The following is a 25,460-nucleotide window of genomic DNA, read 5'->3' as shown; positions in this document are numbered from 1 at the left end:
AATTAGCTTATAAGTTAAAAATCATATTTTGGAAAACAGAAAACAATATAGCAATAAAAAGAAATGCAAAGTGATAGTGAACTAGTGATACTCCAAAAACAATGAAATGAAGAATAGACAATCTAACATAAAGAGAAAATTAAATTCAAAAGGTGATTCAATAAAAAAAAATCAAAAGGTGAATATAGAGAAACGTGTGGGTTGAAGCATGAAATTGAATTACCCCTTATGAGAGAAAATTAAACTCTTACACACAAATGGAAAACTGATAAAATATAAAACAATGCATGTAATATGTTTAAATATATGTAAATTCGGGAGAATTGTCCATTTCAGCATTGCTGAGTAAGTCAGCGGCGAGTAAAGGGACAAAGACTTGGCAGCACTTCATCAATACCAGCCTGGAAAGCTTCTTTCTTTAACTAAAGTGGCTTCAATTATTTTTTAGCATTCACACAATTGGGGCCATGCCACTAATTAAGTTAGAAAACGAGTATATTATTTTAGAGTTATTCGGAGTAACTTAATTCATCCTCTTAATTATAGTATATTTAAATTTGTATGATTTTTTTCTTCAAAATATAGATTTTTATTTGAGTTTCATTTTGATACAACGTGCGAGAACAAAGAATTTTATATTTTCAACGAATTAAAAATTATTTTAAATAAGACTTTACCATAATTATTTAAAAAGTCAATGGTTATTGATAATTTGTAATTAAATGAATATGAAAATAATACATTCTCAATGTATTTTAATTAAGTTTTTATATATTTGATTCATAGTAGTTGAAATAAATATTTGAATGAATTATATATATTTATGTAATTACTTTAATAAGCCGAAGTACTAAGCAAAAAATAAAAATCCAAAGCATTATACTAAGTGCCTATTTGGATGAATAGCTGAAAAATTATTTTTTTCATCATGAAATTAGTCTGTAGTATCAAGCTTGATAATAGTTAAAAATTGATTGAGTATGATTGAATTTGTAAAATTAATTTTAATTAAAATTGATTTCAAAGTTAAATACTTAATATTTAGATATTTTTATTCCATCAACAAGTTAGTAGTAAAATTATATATAATGTTTTTTAATTAAAACTATTCAGATCAAAATATACTTAAAGTTACTCTGAATTAATTTTGAATCCGAATCTATACGTGAAAATTTTAAAAATTTACTTATATTTATATTAACTATATTTATGTTAGTTAATATTTTAATATAATTGTGAATGATCTATCATGAAACTGAACGCACTTATCATTTTACTTCAAAAATAATTTGTTTATCCAAACACACAATAATCATGGAATATATTAATTGTATGATTGATTAATTAAAACGCTTCGACCAATTTGACAATAGGATGTGTTTGGTTTAGTATTTGGTCATTCAAGCTAATTAAGGCTTATCCCTCATGAAAAATTACACCTCTTGATTGACAAAACATTTTTTTTCAGTTGAGTTGAACTTGATTTTCATCCAAATTGAAGTTTATTCCAAAACTACTTCTCCCTTGCTTCTTTGTTGAACACATAAAACTCCAATAAAAAAACTTTCGTTTGCCACAAATTGAAATAAGACACATATTTCTTCTCGCAATGAAAATTTGTCTTTCACACACTTCTTTTACACTCATCAAAGATAAGCACACCTTTTAAAACATTTTTCTCAACAGATATTTTATTAGCTTAAGTTTATTTAAAACTATAATTTTAAACAATAATAAAAGTGTATCAAAAAACATGTAGCTAGCGTTTCTCTGAACCTTATTGCAAATTAAAACTCATATATTCATCTTATTCTTGATTCTCTAAGTTCTCTACTTATTCATAGAACAACAATCATTCAAGAAAGACTTTCTGAGTCACTACACTTGGATCACTATACTCAGTGGCAGAGTATTTTCTGAAAGGGGTAATTCATCGTCCAAAATTTTTTGGGGGCACCTTGTCCTTCGAGGGATGGTTTGTTCTACACTAGGTAAGAACTAAGAAGCCTTGTCTTGGTGCTATACACTTAATAATTGTGATGAACTCTTTTGTGTAAATGCTGAACTTGAAGAAGCTACTAACAATTTTGACAATTTCTTTGGAAATGGAGGGTATGGAATCGTGTACTATGGTGAGAGGCTAATTAGTCTGCATATTTTAAATCAGTGCTCCCTGTAAGAAATATGCATATTAGGAAAACTTCAAGATGGGCAAGAGGTTTCAATAAAATGTCTCCACGACGAAAACGAGACAGAAGAGACCATTAAGCAATTCATGAAAAAAACTGACATCTTAGGTCTCTTGAACCATCAAAATCTGGTTTCACTTTATGGTCGCACTTCTTGCCATAGCAACAAACGCATGTTAGTGTACGAGTACATCTCCAATGGCACTCTTACTAAACATCTTCATGAATCTTCCCGTGGTATACTGCCATGGCACACTAGATTGAATATTGCCGTTAAAAATGCAGCTTCCTTGGTATATTTTCATCCAACAGAATGTTACTCCCATAAAAGTGTAACATTGATTGAACCGATATCATCTTTGCCTGTATTTAGCGAAGATGATAACTAACCAGACCCATCTTTAAGATTTTTCCATGGATGAAATCCTTAATGGAGAACTCCAAAAATGCTCTTATCTGGGGTCCAAATACTTGTTACAATGCTACCAAAGTTCACATTGTGTCCCACTTGCCGCATGATTATTTTCATATTTTGAAAAGAAATAGCATAACATTGATGAAATAATACTCTTCGTCTTCTTCTTCTTTTATTAGAATAGTCCTTTTCCTGTTTCTTGTAGTTTTCTGACTGAAAAAAAATTAGGCACTCATCTTCACTCACAGCTGTTTGACACTATCTCCAATCCAACAAACTTTAGTTTGGAACAAATGGAAACAAGACACGAATAGAGCCTATTCTTCGCACAATTAATGAATTTTGTCTTTCACTTGACGCGGTATTCACTATTCACACTGTTTTTATACACTAACAAAAATAAAGTTTTGACGTACAATACACCTTTCTAGTTTTCTTAGCACATAAAATTATTAATTAAATTATGAGCAAATTTCACTAATTAAATAAAAATATGGAATTCACACTTTCTAACAAATTTCCATCAGTTCAGTAAAAAAAGAAAACAAATTTCCATCAGTGATAAAAAAAATGTCAAAAAGTATAGCATTTCTCCTAATCAAATCAAATACTCTGTTAGAAGAAAAGTCACTATCCTACTAAATGCATGCTTGGATATGAAATCCTCGTGCGTTCCGCAGCTTCCTTTTTTCTTCCTTTTTCTCTCCTTGTTACACTGCTATTTCTTCGTTCTTTCCTTTTTAATGCTATTTTTTACACTTATACGCGTTCAACAGCAAATTAAAACTCATTCATCTTAGTTATTCTTGATCCTCAAAGTTCACAACTTATTCATAGAACAGCACTTAATCAAGAAGGACGTTACCTCGGTTAATTTCATTTTCTAGATTGCTTATCAGTCTCCAAGTTGAGACTTTCTGAGTCAGTACACTTGGATCACTACCTCTGGCATTGGCAGAGTATTCCTTCAAAGGGGTAATTCATCGTCCAAAAATTGTTGGGGACACCTTGTCTTTCGAGGGATTGTTTGCTCTACACAAGGTGAGAACTGAGAAACCTGGTCTCGGTACTACATACTTAATAACTGTGATGAATTCTTTTGTTTAAATGACATTTGTTCATCTCATTCGACCAAAAATAAAATGTCAGCACAAAGATATACATAAATACTACTTAAACATGAGAATAATATGTATAGGAAAATTCATATTTATCTTATTTATTTTGTTTGTTAATGTTTACAAGCAACAAATTTTTTATATCCTTGTAGTTAACTGTCCTTATTAAGTAATTTTCTTATTATATTTTCCAATTTTTTTCTTTAATTAGGAGAAAAATAACCATTCAAAGATAGGTATTCCTCAAACCATGAAAACAATTGGTACAAGATTGTTTTAGCTTAATTTAGTGGTCTCGATTTGAATCATGGGTATGTAGTAATTGCATTAAATACTCACAGAGGAGTTTCATCCCTTATAATGATCTTAACTGACTTAGGATTGTCTCCTTGAAAAACAACTGCAGTCTCTACCAAAACAACAGGTCCTTTTAATTTTAAAGGAAGGAATATATACTACAGGAGTTTTAAAGGAAGAAATAATTTTTTCTACTCATCTAACTCTTCTTCTCTTATAGTTAATTTTACCTTTTTGGTAACTTCTTCCTCTCATTCCACCTAAATTTCACACCATTCATAGATCAACTGGGGGTTGATCAAATGGTAACCTTTATTTATCCACGCAGAATTGTTGTTATATACATGGTAGTATAATAGGTTTGCCAGCAGGAACAACCACATTTTATTTTAGTTGATCCACATAACTATTCATTTTATTCCACCAAATTTTTAATTCTATGATCTTATTTGAACAGGAATTAAACGTTATAGAATTTAGTCTGCAGAGAAATTTGCAATTCTGATCAGCCACATTTTACCTCACTTACATCCAGCATCCCAACGATCCTGCAACATTCGTAATTACCTCATGAGATTGAGGCGTGATATCTTTGTGTGCTGTTTCACTAGCACATCTTCAGACACAATGCAAAAGGAAAAGCACAGTAAGTTGAAGTGGCGAATCTTTCCCTACAAGGAACTTAGAAAAGCCACAAATAATTTTGATCGATTTCATTTCATTGGAAAGAGAGGTGGAAAGACAGGCCTTATCACTCAATATCACGGTTAGACTATGCTGTAGCCTTTTATGTGACTAAGAGCCTTTCATATTAAGTGTTTTGAGCATTGTTATTTAATTAAAATTAGAATTTTTCCTTAGTAATTCACACAATCAAGATTGAAATTCAAATTTGGCATTAAATACCTAAGTAAATCTATAATTTTGATTAACATAATCACTAAAAGGACTACATATACCTCATGTTTTTGCATTGAACAGTTTCTTCTGATTATCTACATTGTTATAGGAAAACTTGAGGATGGACGTGAGATTACAATTCAGCGCTTTAACGGAGACCAGCGCTACTTATTACAACAGTTTATCAATGAAACTATTATCCTAAATTACTTGCCTCACAAAAATATTGTGTCAATTTACGGGTGTGCTTCTCATCATGAGGAATCTCTGCTAGTGACAGAATACCTATCCAATGGCAATCTTGCTGCTCATCTTCATAGTGAAAAGGACGAAAAGATTACACTACCTTGGCTTAAACGATTGGATATAGCATTTGATATTGCAAATGCATTGAACCATCTTCACAATTATGGCATCATCCACCGCAATGTGAAGTCCAGTAATATTTTCCTAGATGCGAACTTTTGTGCAAAAGTTGGTAACCTTCTTTTGTCGCAGAAACTTCCAGATGGAGTTCCGGTGCATGCGACCCATGTTACTGGTGATAGGGCAGGGTCAAGTGGTTATATGGACCCAGAGTATTTGACAAAAGGCCAACTTAGCGTAAAAAATGATGTTTATAGCTTTGGGGTGGTTTTGTGTGAGCTTCTATCATCGACGCTGGCAAAAGACTGGTTTCTGAATGAAGAGGATAATATTGCTACCGTTTTAAGCAAAAAAATGGAAAACCAAGCTTTGGTGGAGCTGTTGGATCGAAGACTTGGCTTCGACTCAAACCTTAAGATCAAGCAGGTAATGACTGCTACAGCTGAGCTTGCATTTATGTGCATGAAATGTCCACAAGAATTAAGGCCAAACACGGAACAGGTGCTAGAGATTCTCAATGGCATAAAGCCAGGGAGAATTGAAACAGGCTCTTACTCAACAAAAGGTATGATAAAACCATATTATGTCCCTTTTTTAAAATTCTCTTTGTTTTCTAGCTTCTATGCTTGTGTGTGTGTGTGTGTGTTTGTCAACAGACTGAGGGTAAAAGGTTTTATTTATGTCCTATAATTCAGATATCTCAGCTTTGAAAATCTTCCACAATGCTGAACTTGAAGAAGCTACTAACAATTTTGACAATTTCCTTGGAAAGGGAGGGTATGGAAGCGTGTACTATGGTGAGACGCTAATTAGTCTGCATATTTTAAATCAGTGTTCCCTATTAAGAAATATGCTTATATCTATGTTTTTTTATGGCATGCCACTGTATCAGGGAAACTTAAAGATGGGCGAGAGGTTGCAGTAAAATGTTTCCATGAAGAGAACGAGACAGAAGAGACCATTAAGCAATTCATGAAAGAAACTGACATCTTAGGTCTCTTGCACCATCAAAATCTGGTTTCACTTTATGGCCGCACTTCTCGCAATTGCGACAAACCCATGCTAGTTTACGAGTACATCTCCAATGGCACTCTTACTAAACATCTTCATGAATCTTCCCATGGTAAACTACCATGGCATACTAGATTGAATATTGCCATTGAAACTGCAGCTGCCTTGGTATTTCTTCATGACTCAGCTATCATCCACCGTGACGTAAAAGGGAGTAACATTCTGTTGGATGAAAATTTTACTGTCAAAGTTGCAGATTTTGGATTCTCACGGTCTCTTCCAGATCATGCTACTCATGTTTCAACTATTCCAGTAGGAACACGTGCTTACATAGATCCTGACTACTATGAATCTGGAAGAGTTAGTGACAAAAGTGATGTCTATAGTTTTGGGGTGGTCTTGTTCGAACTCATATCATCCATTCGCCCAAGTTCATTGGAAGGCACAGATGATGATACTCTCGCACAGTATGCAAAGAGAAAAATCTTAAACAATCAATTAAACGAGGTAGTGGATCCAAGTTTTCGGTTTGGTTCTGATAAAAACATAATGGAAATGATAACAGCAGTAGCAGAGTTAGCATTTCAGTGTGTGCAGTGTCCCAAGGAATTCAGGCCATCCATGAAACAGCTGCTACAGACCCTTCAGGGCATTAGGGAAGGAACATGGGGATTCAACCAGATAACATAGTCTTTATTCATGCTACCAACGATCCTGATTCTTTGTGGTGTCTACTTATTGAATTTTTGTTGAACAGAGACAGTATTTTGCTTCAGATATGCAATTTCAGGTTAGCCCTACATCATTGAAAATTGTGTGAAGGTGAAGGAGTAGGTTAGAAATTTACTTAACTATTTATGTTGCGCTTGTTTCAGCCGGATTACACTTTTCGAGGCACATTGAACTTGAATCCTTGTCTCACATTGAATTCACGTTCAACAAGGTTTAATGACAATACAAACATGTTCTTACATGATAAATATAAATGTATTTCATTTTCCATATGTCCTAAATGCACAAGAAAAGACCAAAAACTGGAAACCATGAATCTCAATGTATTAAACCAAACTGTGGCATCTATAAGGGGAGTTATCTAATAGAAATAATTAAAAGCTTATCAATATAGATATAGATAAAATAAAAATAAAAGGAGTAATCAGTTTATAGCTGTTATACCTGAATGCACTCTGCAAGATGTGATACGCTTCTAGTTAAAATATGACAATCCTTCTTCTTAAATCTTAATCAAATCTTCCCATCTCTCTCTCTCTTTGATGTGTCTAGTGATCAGTTAAATAGTAACTTAACAAACTTGCTTCTGAGCTTCACTTTATATGATTATTTCATCATTGATCATTTGTATCCGACAAAACGGTTTTTCCTCTCACTGTTTTCTATTTCTTTTTTTAAGTTTAGTTCGTAAATCTTTTAGTTATCTAACTGCAGCTACACCAATGATATATTTGAAATATTCGCATATGTATTGCACTTTCAATCATCCTCTTCCCTCATTTAGTTACCATACTTTTCCCCAGAGCCATATTTGAATTCGAGAGCATCTCTACACTACACAGCAGTTGTAGTATGACAAAAGGTTTTATAACATTACCAGAAAAGAACACTTAAAATGCAACTATGACAAAAAATATCTGTCACTGAAAGTGAAATCATCTTTGTCCCTAGAAAAACCAGAACCAGTAATGTGGACCAATTCATCAGAGGTTTTCTCAGAACTCTTCTTTTCAGATTTTCCATTGGACATAACAGATTAAACTCAATTCAGTAATCCAAAGTTTCATTTGATGCTGCTAGGAAAACAATTATCACCATTAATTTTTTCTGGTTTAGTTGACAACAAAGACTCTAATGAATCCATAACTGACATTCTGCTTATAGAGATGGTTTTGTCTCTAAAATTGTAAGAACAGAAAACAATATAGCAACAAAGAGGAATGCAAATTAGCAGTGATACTTCATAAACAATGCAAAATTAAATTCAAAAAGGCGAGTATAGAGAAACACGGTGTAAGACCTGTCTTTTTTAATATGTGAATAGGTGATTGAAATAATAAAAGAAGTAATTAAATTTAATTACCTATAGAAAATTATCAAAGCATACACGGCAAAGCAGAGATTTTACTGGTTTATACAATGCACTAAGCTATGCTTAAGACTTAACACATTGAACATTAATTAAATCAAAAGCTGGTGTTTCAATATAACGCATGGTGTCATACAAAAGGATGTCTACCAACAACACTTGACACAAGTCGACTGTAAAAATTTGTCTGGGATGGAAAGTTGTATTGTTACGCCATTCTTGGCTTTCTAGACCACATGCTTTGTGTATCTGAGTTTGGCACTTCTAGTGCTGAATGTAATTTTTAATTAAAAAAAATCTTTTGTTGATAAAAAAAAATTACCTAGGGAAAATTTAATTTAAAATAAATATTTATTTTCTGTTTCAAGATTTTTTTTCCTAGATTTGAGATTATGGGTGTTGTTGAATCAGAGGTTAACCCTCCTCGCAGTGTATGATTGCCTCAGATCCAAAAATTTTATACACAAGACGGGAATGAAATGCAGATTCTCCTCCTAAATTAATCATTTTCACTTATATGAATGCAATAGAATTTTATATCATTATGTCAACCCTTTCAATTTCTATGGACGGAAAAGTTCTTCACAATTTTTTACTGGTTAGCAAACAAACAGTGGGATTGTAATGTTAAGACCTAGAAATTAAATTTGTTTTTTTTTTGTTTATTATTAACATTAATTACTATACTCTTTATTATTTTGTCTATAACAGATAGTTTTATAAAATAGAATCTCTTAATTAATTGTAAATTAAAATAATCACTAATATATATAAATACTAATTGAATACAATTTCAAATTATCAACTACCGAACAATAGAACCTGTAATAAAGAATTAAAAAAACTTCATTTCTTGATCTTTGTATGCAGAACTAAACTGTAATACAAAATTCAAATGCTAACAATATCCTAATCTTAAAAGAAAAAGTAAATTTTAAGACAAAATAATAATAATTTAAGTCTAGACAACATTCTAAATATTTGAAACATAGATAACAAATTTAAATGACAGGATCTTTGAAGTTTAAACCTATTGCACACGCCATTCTTCCTCGCTAAGAAAAAACATAAAAGATTATGTTATATGGTTGAATCCCCATGTTCCTTTCCTTATGCCCTCAAGGGTCTCTAACACCTGTTTCATGATTATTTTTGCTGTCTCACTTTGTGCTGCTTCTTTAAAATTATATAATTTTAATGATTTTTAAAATTAAATATTATCATTAAATATTAATATAATTATCATGTATTATTTTCATAAAACAATATGGGAAAGGACAACAAAAAATTCGTTTCATGGATGGTCTGAGTTCCTTGGGACACTGCACACACTGAAATGCTAACTCTGCCACCGCTGTTATCATTTCCGTCATGTTTTTGTAAGAACCAAACAAAAAAGTTGGATCCACCACCGCGTTCAATTCCTTGTTTACGATTTTTCTCTTTTTGCAAACAGTGAAAGAGCAAGAAAGCAGTAAAAAAAAGAAAGTATTTATTATACCGATCATAGTGTAAAAAAATAGTAAGTAATATAATTTTATATATTTCAATAAATAAAAAATTTTATTTTATTTTTAATCAATTAATGTTTCAAGAATTTTAATAATCGTTTGCCATATAAGAGCTTTCCAAATTAAACTGCCGGAACCCCCTCAAGTGGTTAACAATTAACATAATGAATGTGTAGAGAATATGGTATGGGGTGCCCATAAATATATGCTCGTAAATGCTGTCATTATGACATTATATATAGAGGGAGGGCATTGGCACACTAAAGTCTAATGGCCCCAAACCATTAAGGGTCCCATCCATTTGATAATCTCACACTGAGGATGGTCACATGTCCTATCTTAATTTCACCAAGTACCCCTTTATATAATTGTCCTTTCTTCAGTTTTTGTGACAAACCTACATCGACACAAGGCTTGGGGCCACCCATTTAAATTGTTCTCTGCCACACATTATTTGGCTTCCCTCTCGATTGAGACATAGCATGTATATTTTTCCATGAGTTAAAAGATGGAAATAGACTTGTGGGCTAAGCCTTAGGGAGTGTTGGATCATGGATGAAGTAAAAAAAATGGAAATAGAATTAATTGAGATAGGAATTTTAAATTAAAGTAAAATGTAAAAAGTATCAGTCTTATATTAATTTATTTTAATTTATATCATTTTTTTTCTTCAAATGAACTGGGCTTAATTATATATGTTGAACAAAATACCTAATGCAATAATAAATACTTAAATGAAATTTAATATGCACATATTTAACTCTTCAATTTTGAGTTTAACTTGTATGCATTATAAGGTCATTTTGTTTATATTATTAGAAATTATCATTAATTAGTATAAATTTAAAGATAATTATTATAAAATAATAAAAAAATATTATATGATTGAATAATAACAATATAAAATTCTTTACAACATTACTAGATATACTATTTACTCTTTTGTTTTTACTAAATATTTAATTACTATTTTCTGCATAATTACATATTTTATCATTTAACTACTTTTGTAAATTTTGCTACATAAGTTTCTCTTCGAATATTTTATCATATTATATTTCATTTTTTTGCCCATTTTATATTAATAGTTGATTAGAAATAACTTTAAAAATGTTTCTTAAAAGAAATCGTTAAAAAAAGCAATTTTATTATACAAAATAATCTTTTTATTAACAAATACTATCAATACATTAATTAAACTTACAGAAATTACATGCAAAATAGAGTTTGTGCAATAATTGTGTTTGTAACAAGTGGCATTGTGAAGTAATGGGCACGTTTCTTTTAAAAACACAGGTAAACAACTTCAGTGTCAGTGGCAGGCATGACGAGAAGGGAAAGTTAATTTGCATGTTGCACGTGTCCCACCTACTCATGCTCAGCACGTGTCAATTGCATTGCCTTTGCCTTTTCCTAACCAAACCAACCTCCATGCTAATTTTTTCGAGGCCCATCCCTTCATTAAGTATTCTTTTTTTTTTTTTTTTGTTTACACACTTCATAAAATATTCTTATAATCTTTTAGATTTTTAATATCTCATATATATTTTTTTTATGAATGTTTCATAAGTTGAATGTAAATATTTTGTTGATCAGCTTAAATGGTTAAGTTGATCTTCTGAATTTATTATTCAATTTTAATGGAGTTTAAAAATGTATAGTCCAGCTGCAATTACATTAAAAAGATATGGACACTTTTATGTAAAAAAAGAGAAGAAGATATGGACACTTGATTGTGCATTTTCCTCATAATTAGGTTTGATGAAAGCCTAATTAGGGATGAAAAATGATAAATTAAATGTTATAGATTTGTTAAAAAAATTATTTTCAACACATTTTTCACTACCCTAGTTTTGTTTGAGATAAAGGTATTTTTCAAAGACAATTGGAATTAATAAATAATGATCATAATTTTTTTATTACGAATATTGTTTATATTAGTATTTTATTATATCTCACATAAAATTACATCTTCATACCTGTAGAATAAAAAGATAATGTTACAAGATTAAACTTTCTAATATTAGATTGTAATTAAAAGGTGCCTAAAAAACTATTAGTCACACACAAGATATTAACACGTAAAATATAAATGAAGTTTGGTAATATTAAAACTGTCAAGAAGTACCCAAAATATATTAAAGATATGTACCCAAACTGTAAATAAGACAAGTTATACTAAAGATGCTAAAAAAATAAAACTAATAAAAGTCATTTAAAGTAATTAAAGGAAAGCATTACTACTTATATATAAAAAAGAAGAAAGTATTAACTAGACAAACAGAATGCTAATAGTTGCATCCTATGTACCAGTCTTTCAACTAAATTCATTAAACTTATCCAAAGTGTTTTAATTAATAATTAATAAAAAATTTCCACGATAATCATGCTCCTAACCCCACCAAAGCCAAAGGAAAAATAGAGAAACATGATATTCTCTCCTAAAGTGTCACCAAAATTTCTATGCACCCATTCTTCTCTGTTCTGTTCCTGTGTGGCTGAAGAAGAAAACTTTTCTTCCTCTCTCTTTCTCTCTGTTCATTACTTCACGCATATATTCCTTCAAATTCATTCAACTTTCTCTCATCCAATCCAATCAACAACGCACCCTTCATCTCTTCCCTTTCACTCATTCTTTGATCCCCTTTTTCTTCACGCCAACTCTCTCTTCTGGGTTTCTTTCATTTTCAGAATCTCATTATCACCTCACTGTGATTATCTTCTAATTCCAAATTGGTGTTTGGTTGCTGAGAAACTCCAAGAAAAAAAAAATACAGCTTTTCCGTGTATTGATGATCCTCTGTTCACTCAGAAAACTTTTCTCTTTTGTGTGTAGAGTCTAGTACCTCAGACTGCATGACCCACTTCTGAATTTTCTTTGTTTTCGTCGTCCTTCGTTAGAAAAGCTATAAAAGACAAGATTTTTTAATCTGGATCTTGTCTTCTTCTTTTTTTCCTTACTCATACCATATTTTGCTTCATTTTTTTTTTTTTTTACTTTGTTGAGACTTGAGAGTGTTGGAAAATGTTGGGGACTGCTCTGCAATTTGGTTGTGTTCGTGGTGATGATCGGTTTTACATTCCGGTGAAGGCAAGGAAGAACCAGAACCAGCGTAAACCGGTTCAGAGAGAGAAGGGTGTTGGTGAAACTGAGAGAACTGATTCAGTTTCAAAGAGGGAACTTGTTGCTTCTGAGAATGGGAATTCCAATGAGTCTTCATACTCGTTGAAGAAACCATCTTCTTGCCCTTCTGTAGAGCCTGCTAGTAACATTGATAGGTTTCTGGAATCCACAACTCCTTTAGTCACAGCTCAATATTTGGCCAAGGTTGATCTCATCTTGTTCTTTATGCAATTATTACGCAATTGAGCTATGTTTTGAGTGATGGTTTTTTGCTTTGTGGGGCTTGGAGGGTACAACAAGCATCATTTAGTGTATGCTTGTGTGAGAATTGGCAAAATTGATTTTGAATGAAATTGATTTTAGTTAAAATTGAACTTGAAGTGAAGTAATTTCTATTAGTTATGACGTTTTTTTATTTTAAAAGCTAGTGTAATGCAAAAGTTACTCATTCTTTCAACTCAAAATCAATTTTGGACCAATAATCAATTCCTTAGTGTGAGACCAAATATGTGAACATCTAACTAAAATTATGTTAGCTGGTATTTAAATGTAATTTTGAATGATTCAACGTGAATCTTAACAAACACTTTTTTTGGTCTGTTGGTTAAATGTTAACTCTAGCAGGAATAGTTCACTCTTTTTCAACCAGCTTACTCACTCAGGACTTGCTTTTGTTATGTTTTGGTTGTAGACAACAATGAGAGGTTGGAAGACTTGTGATGTGGAGTATCAATCTTACTTTGCTCTTGATGATCTCTGGGAATCGTTTAAGGAGTGGAGTGCGTATGGAGCAGGAGTCCCTTTGGTACTTGATCAAAGACAATCTGTTGTGCAATATTATGTTCCGTATTTGTCGGCTATTCAACTATATGGTCAATCAGATAAGAAGTCAAATGCTAAGCCAAGGTATTGGCGTTTCATATGTAGAACCATGCTTTTATGTGTGTGAGAATTTGTGAATTTGTAACTTTAAGTTGAGACTACACTGATCACTGGAAACATGGTTATAGATTTTCTCTAGTTTTTTTGTTCTGTGTTATGGTTAAATTGATTTTATGAAGTGCTGGATTATGTTGGTAGCACTGGTTGGAAGGTGAAATCAACAAAAGAGAAATGCATTTGTGGTTTTTAGTTTTTGTAAAATTTATGCTTGTCATAGATATAGAAAGTGAAAGAATTGAAAATTGTAGAAAAAATGGGGAAGAATTAGGATGGGAACTGAGTATTATAGTGAATAAGATGGGTTTGATCCTTTGTTTTTTTACCATGAAAGTTTGGTTATGATTGCATTGCACGAGATCACAAACCTTTTTGCTGTTTTTCGGTTAGAGTTATATCTTTTTAGTTTTTATTCATGTAGTTTCTTGGATTTTGTTTGCTTTATTTTCCATTTTCTTTTCATCCTTGGTAAAAGACTCTTTTTAAGCTGTAAGTGTAAATTAAATGGCTGTTGATTGTGAGATTCTTGCAGACATGCAGCATTTGAGGGAATTGAATATTTTCTTCTTACATTTAACATGTTGCGCATCTGATTTATATATAATTTTTTTTTCCATGTGGTGCTTCATGGATCTCTTTTGTGCTCTGTTGAATTTGATCATTTTGTACTACCAATTGGTTTTACTTTAGGTAAACTAACAAAACTTTTTTTTTTAATCTCAATTATTGGAAACATTTTAAATCTTGTATTCTTTCTTCATTCTCCTTTCTTTCTGGTTACTGAAATTCCTGTTTGTTGTCAATGTGGTTCTGTATTTGTGAATTTACTGTTACAATTTTCATGGTATGTTAATCCGTTGCTACCTCTATGCTATTATGCATTTTTCCGAAGAATGAGCTATTGTGCTTTAGTTTGTAACATTATCTGATGTTTTTTTTGTCATTAGGTACACCAGTGAAGATAGTGACGGTGATTACTGCCGAGATTCAAGCAGCGATGGAAGCAGTGACAGTGAATTTGGAAAAAGGACTGAACTTTTTACAGCACAAAGAAATAGTCACTATCATACAGGTGATGCTTCGTTTCAAATGAGCAGGCTATCTGTACATGATCACAATACAATGCAAGAGGGATTTTCTAGTGACGATAGTGAAACTGGGAATCCTAAAGATCTTCTTTTTGAGTATTTTGATCATGATCCTCCTTATAGCCGTGAACCTTTGTCTGACAAGGTTAGTACTGGTCTCAATTAATGTGTGGCTTATTTGCAGTTAATTTGAACAATCCATATTTATTATATTATATTTGGGCAGATACTTGATCTTGCACGCGACTATCCTAGCCTCAAGTCTCTAAGAAGTTGTGATTTATTACCGGCCAGTTGGATGTGTGTAGCATGGTGAGAAAACTTGATCTATTGCTTTAGAGCTGTCTCTTGTGCCAACTAACGTTGTTGTAATGGCATCTTTCAGGTATCCTATATATCGAATACCCACCGGTCCAACATTAAAAGATTTAGATGCCTGCTTTCTTACATACCATACACTCCATACACCCTTGACAGGTAATCATGGAACGTTAACTCTTTGTTTGATTGGCAGTGGCATTGTGGTTCTAGCTTATCATGATTCAGCAATTGAATGGGCTCATTATTGTTAGATGTACTCATGCATTTTAATGTCAAGATTCTGCATTCATTTGGGCTCATTATTATTAAATGAATGAATTCATTTTAAACTTATTTCCTCTTTTCCCGTTTGCCATATCTCAAGAACATAAATTTCTCCAATAAATATTCTTTTTTTGGTAATCAAATATGAAAGATGGTCATCTACCATAGTATTAGTATATCAGTCCAGATGGCAGCACATAGCAGTCAGTCTCAAAAATGTCATAGAGGAATGGTCATATACTGAAATTTTAGATATAGGTTAAATAATTTATGCTACACATATATAAATGCTAAAAAAAATCAAAATTAAAGACAAACACATAAGTAATAATCAAAAGTCATATATATAAAGCTAAGCGCATTAAGCGTACAAGGAGTGAAGTGAAGGAATCAAATAAGTTTAAGCCTACAAGGAATGAGAAGCAGGAAGAAAAAGGAACAAAGGTGGAACTGTGAATAGCTTCAGACAAAAAAGAAAAAGACTTCACAGCTACTAAAGAGAACAGAAACTTGAGAAACAGGGGACAAGAAGACTTAAAGAACCGATGACTTGGCAGGAAAATGCACCAGGGCCGGTAAACCCTGGAGCTTGGCTGGAATCATGCTAATGAGCAATGGGTCTTATGGGATTTGGTTGAAACCAAGGTAAAAGGCTGAAATGTATTACAAGACAGAATGGGTTTTTGTCTAAAACCTTTTTGGTCCATTTTCTCTAAACCAAACAAAATCCCTGAAAATGCCTTTTGCTACATTAAGGCTGAGGGCAAAAATGAGTTTCTGAAAGTATTTCACAGTTGCAGTCTCAAACTTCACGAAATGTTGTGATTTTAGGTGATTGCATCTGTGATGATTGCAACAGATAAACGTGATGATGCAACTGGAAAATAATAACGGCTGATGACTGCTTGGGTGTGTTATGAATAACACTATTATTGACTACTAAGTCATCTACATCAATGACACATATTCACTGAATCAAGCTTTTATTTTCTCTCTTTTCTTTCTATTTGACCTTAGTAAGTGCTTCCTGAACTAACTCTTGTAAATAAAGATAATCATATTGTGCTTTAGTGCTTTAGTGCTTGTTTTTGTGTTTAAAATGAGCAAAATAATTCAATATGGATAACGTGTGCGGCTGATTGTGATAACATAGTAAGAGGTGTGGTAACAAAGAAAGAGAGATACATCATTATTAGTTCCTGTTTTAGAAAAATCTAGATACACATCACTTTACAATCCCATGATTAACGCCTGTCCAGTTGCTAGCATTCGAATGTAGTTGTCCAAAACTTTGGGTGGGACCAGCTGTACTCAAGCTGCAAACTGCAGTTGTGAATATTTTTACTGCAAGTGTTCCTGCATTCCTCATCTTTCAACTTTTAATTAGGAACAATTTGTTAGGAGATTGGCACTCTGAAAGGCATATAATAATTTGAGTGATCAAATAACAAGAAATTGATTCTAGTAATATATTACTTCACTTGCTGATTGATTTTGTCTGAGTTTATGTAAGTAATCCTTCATTGCAAAAAAGTGTAGAAGTAATCACAGTTTATCTGCAATGTTCATGTTTTTTAAAACTTTCTTTTGATTACAATTTGCAGGAAATGGAGGTACTCAGGCCCCAATTTTGGTTTATCCAAATGACATTGATGGCGGTGTGCCAAAGATTTCCTTACCAACTTTTGCAATGGCTTCCTATAAGTTAAAGGGATCTATTTGGACACAAAATGGAGTTAGTGAGAGTCAAGTAGTAAATTCTCTCTTGCAGGCTGCAGATAACTGGTTAAGGCTGCTTCAGGTGAATCACCCTGATTATCAGTTCTTCGTATCGCATGGCACATACAACAGGTGAATCAAATGAGATGCCTTAAATTTCTGTGTTCATTGCTCTTTGCAAACTTGGTATGGTCCTTCTATCCATCAATCCATCCATAGAGACTGATGATGGAGTTGGGATTTCTAATGTGGATTCTTGTTACTCATTGCATAAGCAGCACAAAAGATGAGCTTGTCTCAAGTGAAGAATGAAATAGAGATTGCTAAAGTAAAAAAAAAACAGAAAAAAAAAAGATTGCTAAAGTGAAAATTAAAAGAAAGAAAAGAGGTTTTGTATGGAGAAAAACGGTCAATAAGTGGAAGACCCTAATGGAAAGGGAGTAAAAGCTAAAATACAGCAAAAAAGGTTCACAGGGAAAGAATATATGTGGGATTAAGCTAGATGGTCCCAGACTTTTTCAGCTAAAATAATGGTTGAGTTTTTAGACTTAAATATTTACTTGTAGTCGTGTTGTGATTTTAGAAAAAAAAATAAAAATGGAATGTGTAGATTTTTCTGTGTAACAAGGTACAATGTTGGCTCTAAGTCAGTGTATCTGATGAACACCTTGTTACTTGGTGAGAGGAAATTAGATGCTACTGTACAATATTCTACTACTTCAAAGTAAGTGTTGTGCCTAAAATGGTATTGTTTGGAAGAGTACGAATGGAGCTCTTGGCAGTGTCTGTGGCATGTTTGGTTAGGATTAATTTGAGGTAAATAATCTTTTTTCCCCAAAGGTTTTCAAAAAACTGTTAGCAAAAAATAAAGCGTGTTGTCACTCAATAGTGTAATATGAAAATAAGCCGTGTTGCCACAGAAAATTTAAATTAGTTTGTCCCGAATGTAAATTTATTGTTGAATGTGACACGTAGATTTTTTAATTAATGGTAATGGATAAAAGTTAATGAATAAATAGATTTATCATATTTTTTCACATTTGAATATTGAAATTTGAATTTTTTATCTATTGGGATGAATTTATCAACATTTTATACATTTATGAATAAAATGATTATTTATCTTATATCAAATGAGAAAGAGAAATAGGGAAAATAAAATGGAACATTATAGGTACTTTCGATATGCTAAATTATAGGAACATTATATTATATGTTTTTGTAAAACTTAGGTGTAACATTATAGGTACTTTGGATATGCTAAATTTTATTACAAATTTATTAATAAAATATAATTTTATAAACACACTACTTTATTTTAAAATTAATTTTTTAATATCAATATTACTTAAAATTAAATTTGTGAACGCTCACCAAACATACTAGACCAACTAAATTGATACTACTTCTAACAAATATTATATCTGGTAAGTAAACAATGCTAAAAAAAATTGCAATTTCAACAATAATTCTCCAAATGCCTAAACACAATTGAAAGATTAAGTGGACTAAAATACAAAAATCCCTGCAATAAAATAACCCCATTTTTCTTTTTGACATTTTTTGTCGGATAAAAAGCGATTTAAATTCGATAAAAGCGAGGAAAAAAACAATGTCAGAGCAAAACAAAACTCTAAACGTTACGATTCAAAACGGGGCCCCACTGTATGAGAGTGTCTTGTCAATGATTATCTGGCGAACGAAAACGTTGGAAGAACGCATAATTAAATTAATAATTAATAATTAAGACTATAGAATCAGTTAATTAAATAAACTGAAAAAGAAAAATGGAAAAAAAAATTGAAAACTAGCCGTTAGAAGGGTTCTCTGAAATTCAAATGAAATGGAGGCGTCGCGCACACACACCAATGCCCTTTCATTCACTTGAATCACAATCGCCACGCACACAGCGATTGTTCTCCGAACACTAATTTTCAGCTTCGACGCACGCTCTTCTCTTTTTTCTTCTTCTGATGTGAGTTTATGCTTCCATTTCCTTTTATTTTGTGATTTCGTTAAGGAATTTCTGATCTGTTGATCAAGTTTTTCCATTTGAGGATTTTGACTCTATTAATGTGCTTCCTTATTTATTCACTTTCCAGTTTTATGGTTTTGCTGAGTTTAATGCTTTAAATTAGCGTCGAATTTGAGTCAGCATGTAAGCTTTCCTTTTTATTTTAGTTTAATGTATTAAAATTAAATTTCATTTCATTTCCATGTCTTTCCGACCTTAATCATTTGCATTTGACTATTCTGTAGCGAATCTATACTACGTCTTCACCTAAAAAAGTTCATTTGAATTTCATTTTATTTTTTATAAAATCTTAACCGATTTTGTTTTTATTTAGTTGAAGCTTTGTGTCTGGTATTTAATTTTAACACCATTTGTGTCACACTCGAAGAGATTTCTTTTGCTCTAACATCAATTTAGTGTTGAGCATAATCAATTTAGTGTTCTAACCCCAGTTGAATTATAAATGTTCACTTTTCTGTTTACTGAATTTTTTTCCCCATTTTTTGTTGATGATTTCTCACTGTGATTTTTGTAGAAGATGACTGTGAAAACACCTGGAACACCAGCTTCAAAGATAGATAGGACTCCGGTATCAACCCTGGGAGCAGCAAGAGCTAGGGAAGAGAAGATTGTGGTCACTGTTAGGCTAAGGCCTTTGAACAGAAGGGAGCAATTGGCTAAAGATCAGGTGGCATGGGACTGCATCAATGATTATACTATCGTGTATAAACCACCAGCGCATGAACGCACTTCTCAACCAGCATCATTTACTTTTGGTATCTAATGAAATTGTTCACCTTGATTTGATTTTGTTAGTCATTATCAGTTCATAGTTCCTTTTATCCACTTCTTAATTCAATTTCATCAATTTTTAAAAATATTTATTGACATGGCTTTTCTTCCTGCAGATAAAGTTTTTGGTCCTGCTTCAGTAACTGAGGCAGTATATGAAGAAGGAGTAAAGAAAGTTGCATTATCTGCATTAACGGGCATTAATGGTACTGCTTCAGATATTTGTGTATCTTTGTCTTAACCTCCCATATGATTTGTGGCCCTGTTAGGGACTCTCTGCATTACATAACCCTTGCATACTTATTTATTGCAGCTACAGTTTTTGCTTATGGACAAACTAGCAGTGGAAAGACATACACAATGAGAGGAATAACAGAGAAGGCTGTCTATGATATCTACAAGCATATTATGAATGTAAGTTTTCCCAAAGCTACATTGTAGGCTATATTTGTAGAATTGGATTTTCTTTATCGGTTGTATAATTGGATTCTTATGATGAAGACACTATTCTGTCTAATTTTAATTCTAATACATGTAATGAAAACACTCGATAGGATTTTTGAGGTTGTTAAATTGTGGCTAACCTTTCATTTGGCATATCATTACAGACCCCTGAAAGAGATTTCACTATAAAAATATCTGGACTAGAAATATACAATGAGAATGTAAGGGACTTGTTAAATTCAGAATCTGGTCGCAGTTTGAAACTTCTTGATGATCCCGAGGTAATATTCAAATTTTTCGCATTTTCTAATAAATGAGCACACAAATCGCTTCCTTGTCCTGAATTTGGAATTTCATATTTTAATATCCTACTTTGACTATGTTTTGAAGTTTCTTTCTTTCTTTAATGAGCTAGCAATTCAGTAATGTAATGTTCCTTTCCTTCATGTATTGTAGAAAGGTACTGTGGTTGAGAAATTAGTAGAAGAAACAGCAAAAGATGACAAGCATTTGAGACATTTAATCTCCATTTGTGAAGGTAGGAAGCTTTATTTTCTTGCATGAAAGTATATACCTATTTCCTTACTCAAACAATTTAATATATTGAAGTTAATTTATTTGGCAGCTCAAAGGCAGGTTGGTGAAACTGCTCTAAATGATAACAGTTCACGGTCTCACCAGATAATAAGACTGGTAAGTGATAGTAGTACAATTATTTTTTGCAACTCGGAAGATCATCCTATTTTCCTTTCCCTCATAATTTATGGAAACAATTTTTTATTTTATTCCTTTTGGTGTATATTGCAGACAATTCAAAGTACTCTTCGTGAAAATGCTGATTGTGTGAAATCTTTTGTTGCAACCTTGGTAATTGATGTTTCCCACTTGTCTACTTTTGAATGGATAAATTAGTTCTTGTTGAACAACTCATGTCTATTATTGCAGAACTTTGTTGATCTTGCTGGAAGTGAGAGGGCTGCACAAACACATGCAGATGGCACTAGGCTGAAAGAAGGCTGCCATATTAACCTTAGCTTGATGACTCTTACAACTGTTATCAGGAAGCTCAGGTCAGGATCACTGTTGTTTACAGAAAGTTTATTGGGTTGTTATAATGGCAAATATCACCTAGTAGTGTAGCACCATGAGAAATGAGTACTGATTTCACCTTCTTCTAACTGCTTGTTTTCATATCATCATATGCAGTGTTGGAAAAAGAAGTGGTCATATACCTTACAGGGATTCAAAGCTCACACGTATATTGCAACATTCCCTTGGTGGGAATGCACGCACTGCCATTGTTTGTACTTTGAGTCCAGCACTGAGTCATGTAGAGCAATCACGAAATACTCTCCTGTTTGCTACCCGGGCAAAGGAAGTAACGAATAACGCTCAAGTTAATGTGGTAACTATTGGTTCAGTGACCTAATGATTTGTTTTTGTGTTTTCCAAATTAGCAGAAGTAAATTTGACAGCTTTCTTGTCAAAATAGGTTGTATCAGACAAACAGCTTGTTAAACATTTACAAAAGGAAGTTGCAAGGCTGGAGGCAGTGTTGCGCACTCCTGATCCATCTAAAGAAAAGGATTGGAAAATTCAACAGGTAAATTGAAAAGAAAAAAAAAAAACTGATCAATAGGAACAGGTATGATACCATAGTACTGAATATTGTTACCCGACTTTCGACTTTGTCCAGATGGAAATGGAAATTGAAGAGCTGAGACGCCAGAGAGATCTTGCACAAACTCAGGCGGATGAATTACGCAGAAAGCTTCAGGATGACCAGAAGGTTTCTTTTCCTCTCTCTCTATCTCTCTCCCCCTTACCTCCCACTTTCTCTTGGTCATGATTCATTTCAACTGATAAAGATCCTTTTGCACTTCAGGTCTCAAACCCAGTTGAATCACCACATCTGCCAGTGAAGAAATGCCTGTCATTCACTGGTGCACTATCATCACTAAAACCAGAGCTAGGATGTGAGAGAGTAAGAAGCTCAACATTAAGACAGTCGATGAGGCAATCCTCTACTGCTCCTTTTACCCTTATGCATGAAATTCGAAAACTTGAGCACCTCCAAGAGCAGCTGGGTGAAGAAGCCAATAGAGCTTTGGAAGTATTACAAAAGGAAGTGGCATGTCATAGACTAGGTAACCAAGATGCAGCTGAGACAATTGCAAAGCTGCAAGCAGAAATAAGGGGAATGCGTGCTGTTAGGTCAACCACACCCAAGAATGTTGAAGTTGGAAGCATGGTTTCTATCAACAAGAGTGTCAGTGCTAATCTCAAGGAAGAGATTACCCGACTTCATTCACAAGGAAGCACCATTGCAAATCTTGAACAGCAGCTTGAAAATGTTCAAAGGTCCATAGACAAGTTGGTGATGTCTCTCCCGAACAACTTCCAACACTCACCCAGTGAAGCATCCCCTAAGAATAAAAAGGAACACAAAAGGAAAAAGTTGCTTCCTTTGTCTTCAAGCAATGCTGCCAATCGCCAAAACTTCCTAAGATCTCCCTGCTCACCATTATCTACTACACAGCAAGTTTTGGAATCTGATATTGAAAATAGAGTCCCTGAGAATGATGATATTGTTTCAACTGATACTCTTCCTGAGTCCGAGAAGGAGACTCCATCAAAGAGTGAAGAAGCTGGAGATGTTTCATCAAAGGAAAATACTCCAGGTTATCGACGCTCTAGTTCAGTTAACATGAAGAAAATGCAGAAAATGTTTCAGAATGCAGCAGAGGAGAATGTAAGAAGTATAAGAGCATATGTGACAGAATTGAAAGAACGTGTGGCCAAACTGCAGTACCAAAAGCAGTTACTTGTTTGCCAGGTATATTTATAGATAAAAAAAAATATCTTCCTACTTTCAATGCCATTGCACATTTTTCATTTTAATGCATTACCATTGGCTTTTTGACTCATGTCCTTTTATTTGGATATCTAGGTGCTTGAACTTGAAGCAAACGAAGCAAATGGCCACAACATAGACAATGAAGAATATTCATGTGAACCGGAGGAACCCCAGGTTTCATGGCAAATAACATTTAAAGAGCAGCAGCAGGAGATCCTTGAACTATGGGATCTATGCTATGTCTCCATTATTCACAGGACCCAGTTTTATTTATTATTCAAGGGAGACCCGGCTGATCAAATATACATGGAAGTAGAACTAAGGCGTTTGACATGGTTGCAGCAACACCTAGCAGAACTTGGGAATGCAAGCCCAGCTCCTCATGTTGGAGAAGAACCAACTATCTCGTTGTCATCAAGGTTCACTCTCTCATATACACTTACCCTTAAGAATCAGAATTTTTCATCGAATATATACTTACCCTTAAGAATCAGAATTTTTCATCGAATATATATTTTACACTATGTAGTTATATATAGATAGATATATATAGAGCTGTGCATCATTATGAATGAGAATTTTTCATTGAATATACATTTTATAATATATGCAGCATTAGAGCTTTGAAACGAGAAAGGGAATTTCTGGCCAAGAGACTGACAACACGTTTGTCACTGGAGGAGAGGGAGGCGTTGTATATGAAATGGGATGTTCCTCTTGATGGGAAGCAGAGGAAGATGCAGTTTATCAGCAAGCTTTGGACTGATCCTCATGACCAAATCCATGTACAGGAGAGTGCAGAAATAGTTGCAAGGCTTGTGGGTTTCAGGACAGGAGGCAACATGTCAAAGGAGATGTTTGAACTGAACTTTGTGCTTCCATCTGACAAGAGGCCATGGTTAATGGGCTGGAATCACTTAACAAACTTGCTTAATTTGTAATGAATTTTTATGTTTGTAAAGTAAGTAGTAAGTACCAATTAAAATCTTGTACATGCTCATTATTTATTTATTTTGGCGCTTTCTCAATTCAAAATTATTGTTTTGGACTATTTTTTTTCCCCAATAAACTAATCCAATTCATTGGATTCCCGTTATTATTATATGCAAAAGAAGCATGTTCAATGAGTTCGCAAAACTTTTGGGGTGTGATTTGTGTTGTAAACAAACATATGGATATGGATTTAAACTTTTTGTGTCAACCACACTCACATGTGGATATGGTTTACAACTAGAGCAATGCTGAAAGAAAGAGACAGGGTATGATCGATTCAGACACAACTGCCCTCCTGGCACAGAAACAGAAACTATAAGTTGTGTAGATTTCTTTACACTCAACACTTTTTTGAATTTTTCAAAATAATTCCTACTAATAAACATACGGATTCGTAATTTGTAAGTCTCTTACGGAGATTTGTATTCCATAAGAGACATACGGATCCGTAAGAGATTTATGGATTCGTAATCCTAATCCGTATACATATTGATAATCCGTATGTTATACGAATTTTTGACAAAGGTCAATTATGTTATAAAATAATTAATGTCGTTATATATAATATTAAAATTTATAATATATATACAAGTTTATATAATAAATTTTGTATCAATTAATTTTGATCTAATAATTAATTTTTTTACATATATAAATTTTTATTAAACCTATGATTTTTATTTAAAATTTATATATGTAAAAAAATACATTATTAATCAAAATTAAGTGTAATAAGGCCAAAAACAGAGAAATCTACCTAATGTAATAATTATAAAAAAATTATAATTAAATTATTAAAAAATATTTTTTAAAAAAAATAGTTGATATGGATTTACAATATATATGATTCATATGAATTATCAATCCGGATGAATCAAATTCATATATTTATTAGCAGAAATAATTTTAAAAAATTCTAAAAAAGTGTTGGATGTAGAAGAAATCTAGAAAGAAAATTCCAAAGTATAATAATGCATGCCCTTGGGGACTGAGCCAC

General features: G+C 32.7%; 3 protein-coding genes across 8 annotated transcripts; all 3 read left to right on the top strand.

Moving 5' to 3' along the window:
• Nucleotides 1-3,240: 3,240 nt before the first annotated feature.
• LOC114368805 (LEAF RUST 10 DISEASE-RESISTANCE LOCUS RECEPTOR-LIKE PROTEIN KINASE-like 1.3) lies at nucleotides 3,241-7,300 on the top strand. Of its 4 annotated transcripts, XR_003657422.1 has the most exons (6): nucleotides 3,243-3,645; nucleotides 4,477-4,785; nucleotides 5,029-5,850; nucleotides 5,981-6,082; nucleotides 6,178-7,086; nucleotides 7,172-7,300. XR_003657422.1 is itself a non-coding variant. In XM_028326066.1 (5 exons), the coding sequence occupies exons 2-5, from the start codon at nucleotides 4,590-4,592 to the stop codon at nucleotides 6,984-6,986; spliced, it is 1,920 nt and encodes a 639-aa protein (XP_028181867.1). In that variant the 5' UTR covers nucleotides 3,241-3,645; nucleotides 4,477-4,589; the 3' UTR covers nucleotides 6,987-7,300. The 4 variants fall into 4 exon arrangements, 3 of the variants coding, with proteins under 3 accessions (XP_028181867.1, XP_028181868.1, XP_028181866.1); XM_028326066.1 differs by having other exon boundaries at nucleotides 3,241-3,645; nucleotides 5,990-6,082; nucleotides 6,178-7,300; XM_028326067.1 differs by having other exon boundaries at nucleotides 3,242-3,645; nucleotides 4,477-4,665; nucleotides 6,178-7,300.
• A 5,038-nt stretch (nucleotides 7,301-12,338) lies between these two features.
• LOC114368804 lies at nucleotides 12,339-18,126 on the top strand. Its single transcript, XM_028326064.1, has 6 exons — nucleotides 12,339-13,236; nucleotides 13,724-13,938; nucleotides 14,919-15,204; nucleotides 15,286-15,371; nucleotides 15,445-15,536; nucleotides 17,249-18,126. The coding sequence occupies exons 1-6, from the start codon at nucleotides 12,934-12,936 to the stop codon at nucleotides 17,497-17,499; spliced, it is 1,233 nt and encodes a 410-aa protein (XP_028181865.1). The 5' UTR covers nucleotides 12,339-12,933; the 3' UTR covers nucleotides 17,500-18,126.
• A 1,039-nt stretch (nucleotides 18,127-19,165) lies between these two features.
• Nucleotides 19,166-24,598, top strand: LOC114368803 (kinesin-like protein NACK1). 3 transcript variants are annotated; one of them, XM_028326062.1, is made up of 16 exons: nucleotides 19,166-19,338; nucleotides 19,466-19,521; nucleotides 19,913-20,153; nucleotides 20,286-20,375; nucleotides 20,483-20,583; nucleotides 20,778-20,894; nucleotides 21,070-21,151; nucleotides 21,239-21,306; nucleotides 21,421-21,480; nucleotides 21,559-21,683; nucleotides 21,820-22,018; nucleotides 22,106-22,216; nucleotides 22,310-22,402; nucleotides 22,499-23,449; nucleotides 23,564-23,889; nucleotides 24,084-24,598. In XM_028326062.1, exons 3-16 carry the CDS (start codon nucleotides 19,916-19,918, stop codon nucleotides 24,409-24,411), a joined length of 2,889 nt encoding a protein of 962 aa, XP_028181863.1. In that variant the 5' UTR covers nucleotides 19,166-19,338; nucleotides 19,466-19,521; nucleotides 19,913-19,915; the 3' UTR covers nucleotides 24,412-24,598. The 3 variants fall into 3 exon arrangements, with proteins under 3 accessions (XP_028181863.1, XP_028181864.1, XP_028181862.1); XM_028326063.1 differs by lacking the exon at nucleotides 19,466-19,521 and having other exon boundaries at nucleotides 19,916-20,153; XM_028326061.1 differs by lacking the exon at nucleotides 19,466-19,521 and having other exon boundaries at nucleotides 19,167-19,338.
• The last annotated feature ends 862 nt before the right edge of the window (nucleotides 24,599-25,460 follow it).

Source organism: Glycine soja, chromosome 9 (assembly GCF_004193775.1).
Source record: "Glycine soja cultivar W05 chromosome 9, ASM419377v2, whole genome shotgun sequence".
In the NCBI taxonomy this organism is placed as follows: Eukaryota; Viridiplantae; Streptophyta; class Magnoliopsida; order Fabales; family Fabaceae; genus Glycine; species Glycine soja.
This window is presented reverse-complemented; position numbering and strand designations above follow the sequence as displayed.

Bases quoted from the DNA above. Each gene is read 5' to 3' on its own strand.
- LOC114368805 (XM_028326065.1), top strand. From the start codon at position 4,590: ATGAGATTGAGGCGTGATATCTTTGTGTGCTGTTTCACTAGCACATCT. The intron at 4,786-5,028 runs GTTAGACTATGC...ACATTGTTATAG, and splicing joins CCTTATCACTCAATATCACG to GAAAACTTGAGGATGGACGT. The intron at 6,083-6,177 runs GTGAGACGCTAA...CCACTGTATCAG, and splicing joins GTATGGAAGCGTGTACTATG to GGAAACTTAAAGATGGGCGA.
- LOC114368804 (XM_028326064.1), top strand. From the start codon at position 12,934: ATGTTGGGGACTGCTCTGCAATTTGGTTGTGTTCGTGGTGATGATCGG. The intron at 13,939-14,918 runs GTATTGGCGTTT...TTTTGTCATTAG, and splicing joins AAGTCAAATGCTAAGCCAAG to GTACACCAGTGAAGATAGTG. The intron at 15,372-15,444 runs GTGAGAAAACTT...GGCATCTTTCAG, and splicing joins AGTTGGATGTGTGTAGCATG to GTATCCTATATATCGAATAC.
- LOC114368803 (XM_028326063.1), top strand. From the start codon at position 19,916: ATGACTGTGAAAACACCTGGAACACCAGCTTCAAAGATAGATAGGACT. The intron at 20,895-21,069 runs GTAATATTCAAA...CATGTATTGTAG, and splicing joins AACTTCTTGATGATCCCGAG to AAAGGTACTGTGGTTGAGAA. The intron at 21,307-21,420 runs GTAAGTGATAGT...TGTATATTGCAG, and splicing joins CTCACCAGATAATAAGACTG to ACAATTCAAAGTACTCTTCG.